The sequence below is a fragment of the Strix uralensis genome, chromosome 3, assembly GCF_047716275.1.
Source record: "Strix uralensis isolate ZFMK-TIS-50842 chromosome 3, bStrUra1, whole genome shotgun sequence".
Classification (NCBI taxonomy): domain Eukaryota; kingdom Metazoa; phylum Chordata; class Aves; order Strigiformes; family Strigidae; genus Strix; species Strix uralensis.
In genome coordinates this window covers 61,940,519-61,953,786 of record NC_133974.1, presented here as the reverse complement: position 1 = coordinate 61,953,786, position 13,268 = coordinate 61,940,519, and the positions used below count along the sequence as shown (strand labels likewise).

The 13,268-nt window shown below is 37.8% G+C and overlaps 1 protein-coding gene across 4 annotated transcripts in view; it reads right to left on the bottom strand.

Moving 5' to 3' along the window:
- Window positions 1–13,268, bottom strand: part of LAMA2 (laminin subunit alpha 2) — a 391,575-nt gene that overhangs the window by 26,174 nt on the left and 352,133 nt on the right. For all 4 annotated transcript variants that reach the window (XM_074862478.1, XM_074862479.1, XM_074862480.1 and 1 more), the window contains 5 exons: window positions 11,294–11,418; window positions 9,065–9,227; window positions 6,789–6,933; window positions 4,365–4,503; window positions 77–197 (listed from right to left, as the gene is read on the bottom strand). In XM_074862478.1, the coding sequence (XP_074718579.1) occupies window positions 77–197; window positions 4,365–4,503; window positions 6,789–6,933; window positions 9,065–9,227; window positions 11,294–11,418 (693 nt within the window). The remainder of the gene's footprint in view (window positions 1–76; window positions 198–4,364; window positions 4,504–6,788; window positions 6,934–9,064; window positions 9,228–11,293; window positions 11,419–13,268) is intronic.

The window sequence follows — 13,268 nt, the reverse complement described above, 5'->3', positions numbered from 1 at the left end:
ATATGTTATGCCATAAAATCGGAAACCAGAAAACTTTATGCCCATTAAGACCAAAATACAGGAAAGTTAGACTAACCTCTAGTGTGCATCCTTTGGTTAGACCAACAAAATCAGGACTACTCAATATATTATACGGTGTCCTTGAAATTTCAATCTCTTTGAGGCAACCTGTATATTTCTTTAAGTTCACTTCAGGCCTAAAAAAAAATTTGTAAGTACAATGTATGTTCAGATATAGATTTCAGGGAGAACACAGTCAGCCAGACACACACACATGCACTTTCAGATGCACATATGCTTGATCTTTTTTTTTTTAAACACACACATATGCTCAAATGAATACACCTTGCCTTCTACCACCTACCAGCATATATTGCACTCTGCCTTGCATCACTCAAACCTGTAACAGGAGATTCATCTAATCTCCAATTGACAATAGTCCTCCATTTTTTCTTTCTTTTCTTTAGTGTGTGGTTTGTTTGGTTGGTTTTTGGTAAAGGAATGCTGTCACCTTTGGTGTTTAAATGCAGTCAGCTATAAAATAAGTAAGTAGTTGTTCCTTAGGCAAAGCAGAAGGATGCAAGCTAGGAAATCATAACAATAAGGAGAGCGCTTAACTGGAAGACAGATGTTTCATTCATCTTTTTTTGCATGCTAGATCCTAATGAAAGAAGAACTTCAGCAGCATATAAACAATTTGGATAAAGTCTGCCAAAGACTGAAAAAAAATTTCATTTGATTTTTTTTTTATGCTTTAGGAATTCTTTATGTTCAGGTGGACTGACATTTGTTTTCTGTGTATTTTATATTCTAAGTATCTTTCCTATGAAAACTGCGGCATATTTTCTTATGAAACAGCAATACATTTGGCTTTCTCAGGCCTTTAAAGAAAACAAAACACTTGGGTTTGTTAGAGAACCTAACTATCCATCCAAGACAGGAAAATATTGTAATAGAATTGCAAAGTTCCATGGTTTGGCTCAAGAGCTGGTTGACAGAAGAACTGAGAAAATCCCTGAAAGCTAGCATGCTTGAATGCAAAAGTATGATTTCCCAGGCCTGGGAACACCACAGTGAGACCATAACTCCTAGCAACATTTGAACCAGGCTTGCAAGAAGAAAAGCCTTATAAAGTCACTTCAGAAAAAAAGGTTGCCATTCATACCATGGAGAGTAAATTCAAAAAGAAAAAAAGCACTAGTTAATTCACTCACAGTATTGCTCATGAGTGTTTACTAGAATATCTGAATATGAACAGCTCAAAGAAAGAAAAAGGAATTTGGAAAATAAATGAGCTAAAACTGTGGGAAGAAAAAAACCCTGAACACATCAGCTCCCTGGAAGGAAAGAACAGATTTTAAAGAATATTAATTACAAAATAAAACCATTTTGCTCAGATACTATTTAGCTGCATGTTTTGGTACTGAAAGCCATTCTTTGCATTACAGCCATCCTAGCAAGCGCAGTGTATTCTCTGGCAAATTAGCATCCTCTACATAGATTAAAGTAAGCATCTGATTTACTAAAATAATCCATATTGTGCTTTATTTACAGTCATGTAGTTATGGTCACCTTTAATTTTTGATTTTTTTATTTCCTAGCTCTTCCCCAGTTCCTTTATAGACTCATCTTCCCATCAGCAGAACAGCCTTGCTGTGTCATTGTCAGCAGTGCCCAGTCTCCTGTCTTTGCCACCCAGAAACCATTCCCACTCCTACCCCCTTCCTGCCCTGTCCAGTTACAGACTGTCCTCATGCTGTCCTGTTATAAGCAGTTGCTGTTATCTTATAATTCCCAACCTGTATGGACTCTACATCCTTGCAAATGTTGAACACTTGCTTGATGTTTTCTTAAGGCGTCCTTTTTCCCTTGTTCTTTTCCAAAACATACAAACAAGGTCCAAGTTCATTCAGATCTTGCATAAATTCCTGGCCTTTTTTTATTTTTTTGCCAAACTGGGATCAGTTTCAATGGAACACAAACAAAAATTTCTGGAGCTTGGGAGGAAATAATCTCTCAGGATCAGGGGTGGGGGGGTGGGTGGTGAAGTTGCATTTTTCTAATTCAAGCCAGGAATCAAGCTGCAAAACATAGTAGAGTTTGTATCTGAGCGTATCAAAGCAAAAGTATTGGACACAAATAGTTGCAAACTGAAAACAGTCAGAAATAGGTGACCTCTCCTGTCTTCTCCTCATCCTCTTGTTCTTAAACTGAGAATTGGCAAATCTGACAAAAATCTGCACCTTGCTTTCATACCCTCCTCAGTAACTACTTCCTTGCCTTGGACTGCAGCGTTCCTTGCCTGACCTGGGACTATGTCCCTCTTACAGCCTGGAGGTCAGAGCCAAACTCGGCAGTACAGCTTGCCGTAGCTTTGCTTCGGAGGCATTCCAGTGTCATACACAAACACAGCTGAAGTAAGCAGCTGTGTGAAGAAAATAAAAGTTGTTTGTGTAGGTGTGTGCACAGCATGTAGAATGACAGTGTTAAGCACTTGGGAGCAGCTTTGCTTGTTGCAGCAGGAGCAACTTGCTGAATTAACAGCCTTAGCGTAACAGCTGGTATAAGTACTGCCCACACGCTGCTTCTGCGTTGCTGCCTGTGCTTTCAAGCTGCACTTACTAGACACATGCAAGTCATGCAAGTAATCTGATTATTTTTACCTTGCTTTCATACTAGGGTGAGAGAAAGAAAAAACAAATAATAAAAATTACATTAATTATAGCAAATGATACTTATTAGCAAGGTTCAAGTATTTCACAGTGAAGCAGATATACATCATTTACAACAATAATAGATAGTGAGATTCTACATACACTATCAGGCTATAATAATTAACAGGGTTACTCTGCAAACAGCTATCTTAAAATGTAATATATCAGAGAGATTTTATAATCTGTTGCTATACTTCATTGTAAGTAAAAGCAAACCATGTAAGAAAGAATTTGGCAGAACTGACACGACCTGATAATTACAAAGTCACGGGTACCTCAGCGTCTATTGTTTGCAGTAGCTCAGCTTTGTCCTAATCCCCCTTTCACTATTTTTGATTCTAATTTACCATAACATTCATCTTGCCCCAGTGACTGATGAATCATAGCTGTAGGCAAAATGGTTACCACAGGTCCAAGTAGCTGTGGTACACAGATTTTCTAAGCAACCACAAAGGATATGCTGGAAGATAATTGCTCTAGACATTTTGTTATGCACCAGTGTGATTTGACAATTACATAATACAGTGTTACATTTCATGAGTAAAATAGATCTCAGATCTTTTTACTGCTGGGTGTTTTGACATCAGAGATCAGTTATTAACCTAATAAATTAACAAATACGTCCATTCTTTAGTTGCAGAACAGCCTGTGGACTAATCACAACATCTCCTTGTGCACAAGACCACTTCAAGGCTGTCATTATGCTGTGTAACTAAAGCTGATGTACATTAATGGGCTTGGTTCTGTGTTGCTCATCTGTTCATAGTAGCACAGAATTCTCTTGTTCTTGTCATTGCAAAACTGCTGATTATTCATTTAAACCTTAAGTAAGTTTTCTGGGCTATTTAAAACCATGCAATACAGTCACTAAACACAAGTATCTGTTATGCCATTTCTTTAGTTTATTAAACATTAAGTTAAAGTTTATCAATAATATAATGCAATATTTTAAAAATAAAATTTTAAAATAAATTTTATTTGCGTAAGAAATTCAGGATCAGGCTTCTGAAGAGAAAAGGTTGCCACATATCATTCTACTTACTTTAAATATATCAAAAGTATTGTATCGTATACTTTAAGTCCTGAATACAGGAGGAATTTAATCTAAGGAGTCCAGGAACTTATGTCTACAAATAATTTAAAATCATATCTAAACACAATGTTTTTATATGTATTGAAAGTATACTGACCCTGATTATGCAAAAACATGAATACCCATTTAAAAGTAATCCCATGAGGAGTAGTTTGTAGTTCAATATTTCTACTCATGCACAAGGTAAACCCTTGTGCTTAATTTGTGGAGGTATCGAGCCATTTCTGTAAGTTTGAAGTCACATATTCTATTAATCAAATAAAAAAATACTTAAAAAGTTAGCTACATCATGGTTCTGTTCTTGCACAGCATCAGAAAGATGTACTGCACCGTTACCGCTATTTCCATTGTATTCGTGTAATGTGAGCTGTGTGAAATACACTGAAATACACAACTTATGCAAATAAAGTGTTGGTCTGCTGTGGCAATATAGGAAACATTGGGAACTCACCATTCACTTACTGAAAGTGAACTTGAGAAATAAGTACAGAATATAAGATTACATTGCATTTACACTCCCTTACCAAAAGTAAAGAAATTTGTTTTAGCCACGTTACCTTAGATTTCTTAGAGTTGGCAATCCCCCAAAATATATTTTCTCATGCCCTTTTAAATTGAGCCCAAAGTGGCTGCCTGTAGAAGTTGTTGCTATGGTCTCTTCTTCATTGGTGTCTATGTCTACAATTGATATGTTGGCTGGAAGAGATTTGAGATTGATTTCAAAAGATCAGACACAAACAATAATTTCTTAACGTAAGAAAGCAACAGAGAAATATTTGGAGGGTTAGCAGGTGAGGGGATAGGCAAGGAGGGTTGTACTTTGCAATTAAGACTCTGTATTTCCAAATTTTCAATTACAGGCAAGGGAAGAGACCTGCACTTTCCTCTGTTTCCATAACAACCTGAAAAGCTATAGTAATTCTGTATGTTTTATTTTCATATCTTCTCTAAACCTGTTTCAATGTGGTAAATTCTTTGTGTCAGTGTAATCTGGAGGTAACAGTTCAGGACAAAGTCAAGACAGAGGAGATTATTTTACATTTAATTTATGACTTCAGTCCAACAGTTGCCACTTGTGCAGGATTTTTTAGTGTAAAAGTTTGTTAAGCATTGTCATTATGTGCCTTATAGATTGTTGATCAGTCACTCTAAACCATTTTCAAATCCAAAGCAGTCAGTTGCTGTCATATCTAATCTCAATCTGGAGTCAGTATTGTGTTACATACAACCATCCCATTTAAATGCTTGTTCCATGTATATTTTTAGTGAATGGATTAATACAGGATATAAAGTTCAATGAGACTGACAAGACACAATGGAAAATGCTGATCAGCCCCCAAGGAAGAAAGGGATATTCTACCATAGGGATGCAAGGAAAGGGTGGGTCCCTCCCTCCCTCCCTCCCTCCCTCCCTCCCTCCCTCCCTCCCTCCCTTCCTTCCTTCCTTCCTTCCTTCCTTCCTTCCTTCCTTCCTTCCTTCCTTCCTTCCTTCCTTCCTTCCTTCCTTCCTTCCTTCCTTCCTTCCTTCCTTCCTTCCTTCCTTCCTTCCTTCCCACCCTCTTCATCTACATACCTAAGGAATGAAGTGAACATTTATTTTAGCTAAAAAAGTGACCAGTCTGATTTCTGCTTAAAGATAGAATAGAGTGAGTCTGGAGATGAAAGACCTGTCAACCTCTTAGGAGATTTCAAAGGCAGGACTGGCTAGAACAGGTAATGTATAATCCAGGGAGAGGAAGAAGCGATGGGAGGATGGGAGGAACAATCTTGACTGATGGAAGCTCTCCCCACAGGTGAGTCTCTTGTAGCAGCAGACAACTAAATAAATGCTTTAAAAGAGAGTGTGCAAAACCTGAAACCAAACTACCATTTTCAGGAGTGAAAGAGAATTGAATGTGGGATAGACTTTCCTGCTGAACCTTACTGTAAACAAATTAATTTTCCTTTCATTTCTATACCTCTATCTTCTTTATAAACACAAGGTATGTTTGAATGGTATTAATAAATTACATGACATCATATTTTATCTTAATACCTTCTGAGTTAAGTATGAACTAAGATAACTGGCTAGCAACAAGGCATTCCTTCTCTAAAGAAGCAGCAAACCTACAAGTGAGAGCTCTGAGTTATTTTGGTCAGTGTCCCAGCTCCCAAGTCTACTTCAGCCAAATAACAAGAGAGTGGGATGGTGTTTGAGATGCGAAGGTTAGGTAGAGAGCTGGCACTGCAGGAGGCAGATGAGGAAGAGTGTGTTCAGGGGCTTGTGGTGACCCTGAAGATTCAGAATGCAGTAAGTCTTCAGGATATAAAGGAACAGAGAATGTCACAGATGCTGTAAATAAAATTAATTTGGCTCAGGTAAGATTCTATGACTCCTATAACTAGATTAGCCAGCATTCTTTGCCAGAATTCTTTGTGATCATCTCAAATGTCACCACTTCACATTTTGCACCAGTAACAGGTTAAAGAATTAGGAGCACTTCTGAAGATGTTCCCTGTTGTTTCCATGCAGATTCAGATCATGGCATGCTGTATATCATTAGGGAATATACAACAGTTGTTGTGTTTGTCTACTGACATACTGTACTATCAGTACTGAAGTCATTGCTTTTTTAAGCACTTTGGGATATGATGGGCATGAGAGGACTGTACAGCTTGAAAGCTATTGCTGGCCTAACAAAAATCACACAGGTTTGCTTTATGATTTTGAAAAACATCAGGGAACTGATGAAAAAGCTTATTTTTTCCCCACTCAGAAGCTTTTTAGAACATAAGTTATGCATCTGTAAAGCAGAATTATGCCTGAAAATTAAACTACCTGTTCATAAAAGGTCTGTTTGACAGTGCAATCCCTCACATGCAACTCAACACACAGAACTTGATAATTCCATCAGTTTTGCACATCTTCTCCATGATTACATGGTTAGCTGTACTGCACAAGTAACTGGGAAAGTCATGGTGTTGACACCACAGGAACTCACCTTGCTTTTGAATTCTTGACAGGGTAAAGGATTTCCATTTGCCATCGTTATGATTTTGGTTGCTGATAACAGAAGCTGTACCTGAACCCAAATCGTAGCTGACTTTTATACGCCCACCACTGAGTTCTACACTCATGAAATCCTTCTGTTAATGAAAAGGAGTAGATACACAAATTATGATTCATGTTTATTTTGATAAGAGGCATATGACATTAAATAAACACTTTTTTTTCCTGGGTGACAATAGACAACATTTTCCAAGCTTTTAAAAAAATCTATTTAGGCATTTACTGCCCAGGACTGTAACATACAAAAGTCTGTTGCCAACAAGTTCTTTTTTCCCCTTTTCTTCTCCTTTGGATTGCTAACTTAGTTGGAATTTTGCTAACAACTTTTCTGGAGTTTGATGGGATGTCTGTACTTCTATTTTCTTAAATTGAAGACAAAACCACACATTATAATTACCTGAAACTAATACTCAGCTTTGAGTATATGTCTATACTACAGTTAGTGCACTTACTACATACCACAGCTAGATTTAAACTTGCAAGGGAGAAAACAAGGATAGTAAAAATGGTAAAACAGGCTTGTTTTACCAGGGTTTCCAGAGAGTAATTGGTACTGATGGAGCAACAGAGAGCTATGAACTGTTATTCTCATCAACCACTGACACCAATATCTAAGTAGTAACTGGAGATGGCTGACTGGAGCAACGGTGTATGCTGCAGTATCTACAGAAAAAGAAATGGCAGGATACAAAGAGCAAAACAAATACTCAGGGAACTGGATAGCATGAGAGGCATTAAGTAAGTAATCGTGGATCTATGACCAAGAACATGAACATACAAGAGAAATTTTAAGTCTAATTATAATTTTGCTCATAGCCAGTTCCACCTGTTCTCAGACCTAGGGAGAATGAAAATACTTTATCATGTGCTGAATACTTATGCAAAACTGCAATAATAATGTTATGTATACAGAACATAAATTTATGTTAAGAAAGGAGTAAAATTTAACAAACTTTTAAACTTCTTTAACAAAATTTAACAAATTTATTTAAAATTTAACATGCTTATGCATGTCTGTCCATGCATCACTAGAAAGAGCATCCTCAAAGTTTTTATACAGGGGGACAGTATCTTAAGAGACAAATTGTATCAGGAACCAATTGCCTTCCAGCTCCCAGTGTTTTTCAGAAGTTCAAGTAAATAATTTTTTCTAGAAAACTATGTAAATTAGTGATAATTATACAAAGTAATTATACAAAATAATCTAAAATAATTACATTAATTATACTTTCAATATTCGATTATAAAAATTAATTAGAAAAATGAAGTACGTACTTCATTATCATAATAAAATGTTATCTTTTACTACAGTCAGTCAGGAAAAGCACCCTCCTCCTTGACAATTCCAGTAATTCTGATAATTTTTCCCAAAATACAGGAATCTGAAATATGACTGATTTACACAAACACTGTTTTTTATAAAATAGCGAGTGCTCAGTAATTCTTCAAGACATCAGTGAGAACTGCTGTACATAATTTCTGGCCCATATGAAAATGCTAAAGAAAGGACTCTGTTCCCAGTCAGGCATGCAAATCAATCTGGATCAGAGATGCTGAAGCTGAGTTATTCCTGATTCATGTGAAGATATAGCCAGATGTCTTCATAAATAACTCCTCCCTGTTATCCACACACATTTGATAGTGTGTGTGAATAAAAACCTTGAAGAGCTTTATAACTAACGCTTCTATTCTCTATCTTAGTTGTAAAAGGCACCATTTGTAGACCTTGTAAAAAAGTAATCACCATCACATCCTGTTAGTCGCACCATTCAGTTCCCCTTTAATGACACTGACATTAGACACAAACTTTTTCTTTATATCAGTGGGACTTCTATCTAAGACTCGTCTCTTCCCATATTCTCCCTGCCCTCACAATACGATATTTTAAACCATGAATATACAACCATAACTGACAATTTTTGCACAGGTAAACATTTGGGATAAATTAAAATTAATTAATAATTTCAGAAAAGCTGGAATTCCTCTCAGTCTAACATAACGCTCCCCAGTCAGTAAAGACTAAGTAGTCAACTTCCACACTATAACACTGTTTTCACTTGGACATCAGTGAAGCATCATACCAGGCAACATCACACCAGGACTGTGCTATGTTAAATTACTATTCGTTTTCATAATATGATTAATTCAGCCACTGCAAAGATGGCATGAAATCTGTAAGGAGCGTGGAGGTTAGTTGGTTGTTCTTACCAAGTCATCAGTAGCAAGATACATCAGCAGGGCATTTGATGAGAAGGTCCTGAATTTGAACATGACTGTGGAAATATTGGGGTTCCAGCGGATTGGGCGACTCACCATGGCGTAGCTGTCACCATCAAACTGGACCGTCCCTTCACCGTCTGCCACCTGTGGGCTGAAAATGGGCAATTCTAAACATTTTCTTTTGCCGTGTGAGGTAAAAAGAAGTGGGGAGGCTAGGGGAGTGAAGGGACACCTCTTGGGAGTCTTCCTAAACTTGGTTTGATTTCATATCAAGCCCCTCTTCTGACAAGTGAAGCTGTAAGGTCAGCTCATTGGCTGTCCAACACAAAAGCACATCTGGGAAGAAGATGGAAGAGGAATATGTTGCATATATCTCATGGCCTGTAATCACTCATTTTGCAGTCCTCAGTGTAAAATAGCATTATGTACTCTTTAATCTTGTAATAAATCTTGGTTTTGTTATTGTTATTGATTTCACAACTTCTGTAGGGTCCCAGATTGAAAACCCTGGAAACTGTGATTCTCTGTTTACCCACAAATTACAAACATCACAAGAAGCATCAGTCCCTCCACAGTTTTTGGTATTCCTGTCAGTACAAAACAGAAAAGATCAGGCCTTGAGTTTGTTTGATTTTTATGACAGACTCTTTGTCCATTTCTGTCACACAGACCAGACAGCTGCAAGACAGCAATCTTTTGGTTTAATCACAAACATAACTGAGTTTGAACAAGGGACCTACACGTGAAATAGTGGCCAGGAACATGCTTCCCATTTATCTTGGCACACATACAAGGATGTTGAAGGTAGTCCCCTCACCTTCCATAGCTATATTTAACAGTTAAGTTTCTGTAATTAGTTTTTGCAGGAGAACAGGATTCTTTCTGGTACTGGAACAATGGTTTAAGGTAAAAGGGAGCTTCTCAAATCTAGTATTCTTTTTTTTTTAAATCTCATCTCACCCATCCCCAGTCCAAACAAGCAGATCTACACTATCAGTAATGAATGAGAAAGTTAAATTTAGGTAGAGATGCACAAAAAGTTTTAGGCATTTCCATTAGGACTTGCTTGGAACTGAAATACATATATCCATCATCATGCTCCTTAAATCTCCACCTAAGTGTCAGGGGCCTACAGTTTTAGTGAAGGAAATCCTCTGGTATTTCCTCAGTTCACAACTGGAATTTCCATCACTTTCAAAGGGCTAAGCCTTAGCAGGGTGTCAAACTAGGCTGCTAGTTTGAAAACTTGCCTACTTGTAACCTCCTTGACCGGGTCTACAATTATTTTACCTAATGCAGCATGAGCTCTATACCATATACTGATACTGCCAAATTCACTAAAAAACAGGAGCATCTAAGAGAATAGTGCTGTTTTCATGCAGTGGGTCACTGTGAAAGCCATTAACAAGGATGTGAAAGACCCAGAGTCTGTCTTTAGATGATAATTCCCAGGGCTGGGCTGTGGTATCAGGTGGTGCCTCTGTATAAAGGTCTTCAGCTTTTGAAGCTGACACACGGCACACGAAAGCATTTGAGATAAATTTGATGGGAAAGGGGAATGATCACAGCTCTCTAAGGACAAGGACACATCTGGAAAGGAAGTAACTTATGTTGTTTTAAAATTTCTGAAGACAGTTCTGAGCCTACATATGAGTCTACATACATGAATTCTGGTCCAGCCTGCATGGGACATCTACCCTACTTGGAACCACAGGTCACTGACAGGGACAAGATTTCCCATTCTCTTCTGAGAATGGAAACACCTTTCTCTTGTGGGGATCTCTTCTCACTACACTGGTGGCTGTGAAAACCACCTTGAGGTCCCTGACTCTGCTGCATGCTACGTAAGAGGTGCAGGCACCCACACCACAGCTGTCCATGAGCCAGACTCAGTCCCACTGTGGATCTCACCCTGTCTTATGTTTTGACTAATCCTGGTTACTGGTTAGCAGGAGTCTTTCTATCATATCACTGTTACACCATCTTAATTCTGTTAAGACACTGACTACATTTACAACCCAGACTGGGTGCTTCCCCTCTTGGTGTAACTGCAAGCTAACTTCGTATTTCCTACAATGCTCAGTGTTGCATACAGACCACAGCTGTCTACTGGAACTTGATGGCTGCTGTGGAGCTTCCTGCTGCTTACCACAGAATGCAGTGTCACCGCAGACAGGTTCCCAAAGGAGCATGAGAAAGAGTCAGTGCTTCACCTACCTGACGGCACATCCTTTGCAGTCACCTTCGATATCCCTGAAATTCCACAGTCCTATGGGCTTGCTGTCTAGAAAGGTTTCACCCATGCAGCCAGTGAAGGTGGTGACTCTTACAGCATCTGACTTCTGCAACAGAAAACACAAAACTCATTAGAATTTAATTCGAAGTGATCATCTGTGTCTGCAAGCATAATTGGTAGGAAAATCACAAATACCAGATGTTGCTGCTTCTTATTTTAAATATCAAGAGTAATATTTAATCTGAGAAGCCCTGCTATAGAACAACTGATCAGTAAAAATGCAAGCTAAACTTCGTATCAGTCAGAATGGAAAAGCCCATTTATATTTGAGACTCTGAGGAAGGCCTAGGCAGAATGATATTTGGAGAACAAGATGCCCTGGCTTCCACATCACCGTCAGCTTTCCTGGCTATTCAGAGAGCTGCCCACTCCCACTTGTTCAAGGTCTGTCTGGGTATTTGTTTAAGACTTCATGGAAAGGACTATGAGGAATCTTGCCCACAATACAATAAGGAAAGCGTTTCTACTGCACTTCATGCTTAAAACTCTGGAAATTGACCACATTGTCCACATTAAAAGACCAACTGTGAACTCAACTGTAAAAGTCCATGCTGATTTTTGGATGCAGAAAAACTGCAGATGGCAAAGCAATTAAAACTCACATCCTATCAAAACTCATTAATCTAGGGTCATGCACATGGGGTAACATTCATTGGATCGTAACATGGTACCATGATCAAGGTAGTAATATTTGACAGTACACAGAGTACTCATCACAAAATTATCCTTCTAAAAATACCTGGTTTCATTTAAATTTCACTTCATCAATATGAGCTGATTGAAAATCTATATACTTAGTTATCTCAGATAGACTAGCACCTGCTGTTTTCCACACAGCAATTACAAATATTAAGATCTTGCAAGAGAATATGGAGAAGTGTAACTTGAAAATATTCAAGGAAAAGTATGACTCAAAAGACTTAATGTGCTAGTGATATTTCCCAGGGTAATTGGGAAGGTTTTAATTAGCAACAAGTATGAACTTAATGACACTTCTGAGAAATTCATGACATCTAAGTATCATAGTTTTCTACTCAACTCAGACGAAAGATGTTTTTAAAAACTGAAAATGAACCTTCCTTTTGAATATACTGCAAAGATGCATGCAAAAAGGGATGTGGACAAAATCACAGGAGGGATCTAAAGCACTCCAAAACCCAATAATATGAAAAAGCTGATTTCTGAGACAAGGATTTTAAAAATATCAGTGACCTTGATAAATTTCCAAAGAGCTTCATGGTTTTAGAAAAGTGTCTCAGTTAAGGTCTTCATTTTGTGAGCCTGACAACTGTACCACACGGTGACATAAATTCCCAAAAAAGTAAAGCTATCATTTATCTTTTAATCCACAGACTGTGTCTCAACAGAGCAAATCCAAAGGTGATTAAAACTCTGAATTGCAAATATACCAGCCATACCAAACTTACAATACACTGTCTTCCTACCTCTGCCCTTGTCTTTATTTACTTGGAAAAAAAAAAAATCAGGAAGGTTTTCCTGACTTAAGATGAAAAAATGAATTCTCCAGAAAATATCTGGAGAGCTCTTACTGAGGTTGAAAATAGCTTTTCTGGCATCAGACTTTTGCAGCATCCACAATTCCTGTTCTGGTTCAGCATCGCACCTCATACTCAATCCTACAACTGTCTTATGTAGTGAACTGTGCTTACTACTCACCTCTGCCTCACTGTATCTAACTAAAGGAAAAAAAGAAAAACATTCAGGAAAGGGTTCAGACTTAAACATTACTGTGTTCCAGGTCCTTTTGTTTATCCTGAAATATCAAGCGCCCTTGAACCCTTTTCCCTCTAGGGATTCTGCTAAATCTCTAACTTTTGACTAAATACACAATTCATGATGCTTCTTTTTTAAGTAATTCTTCTTAACTAAATATTA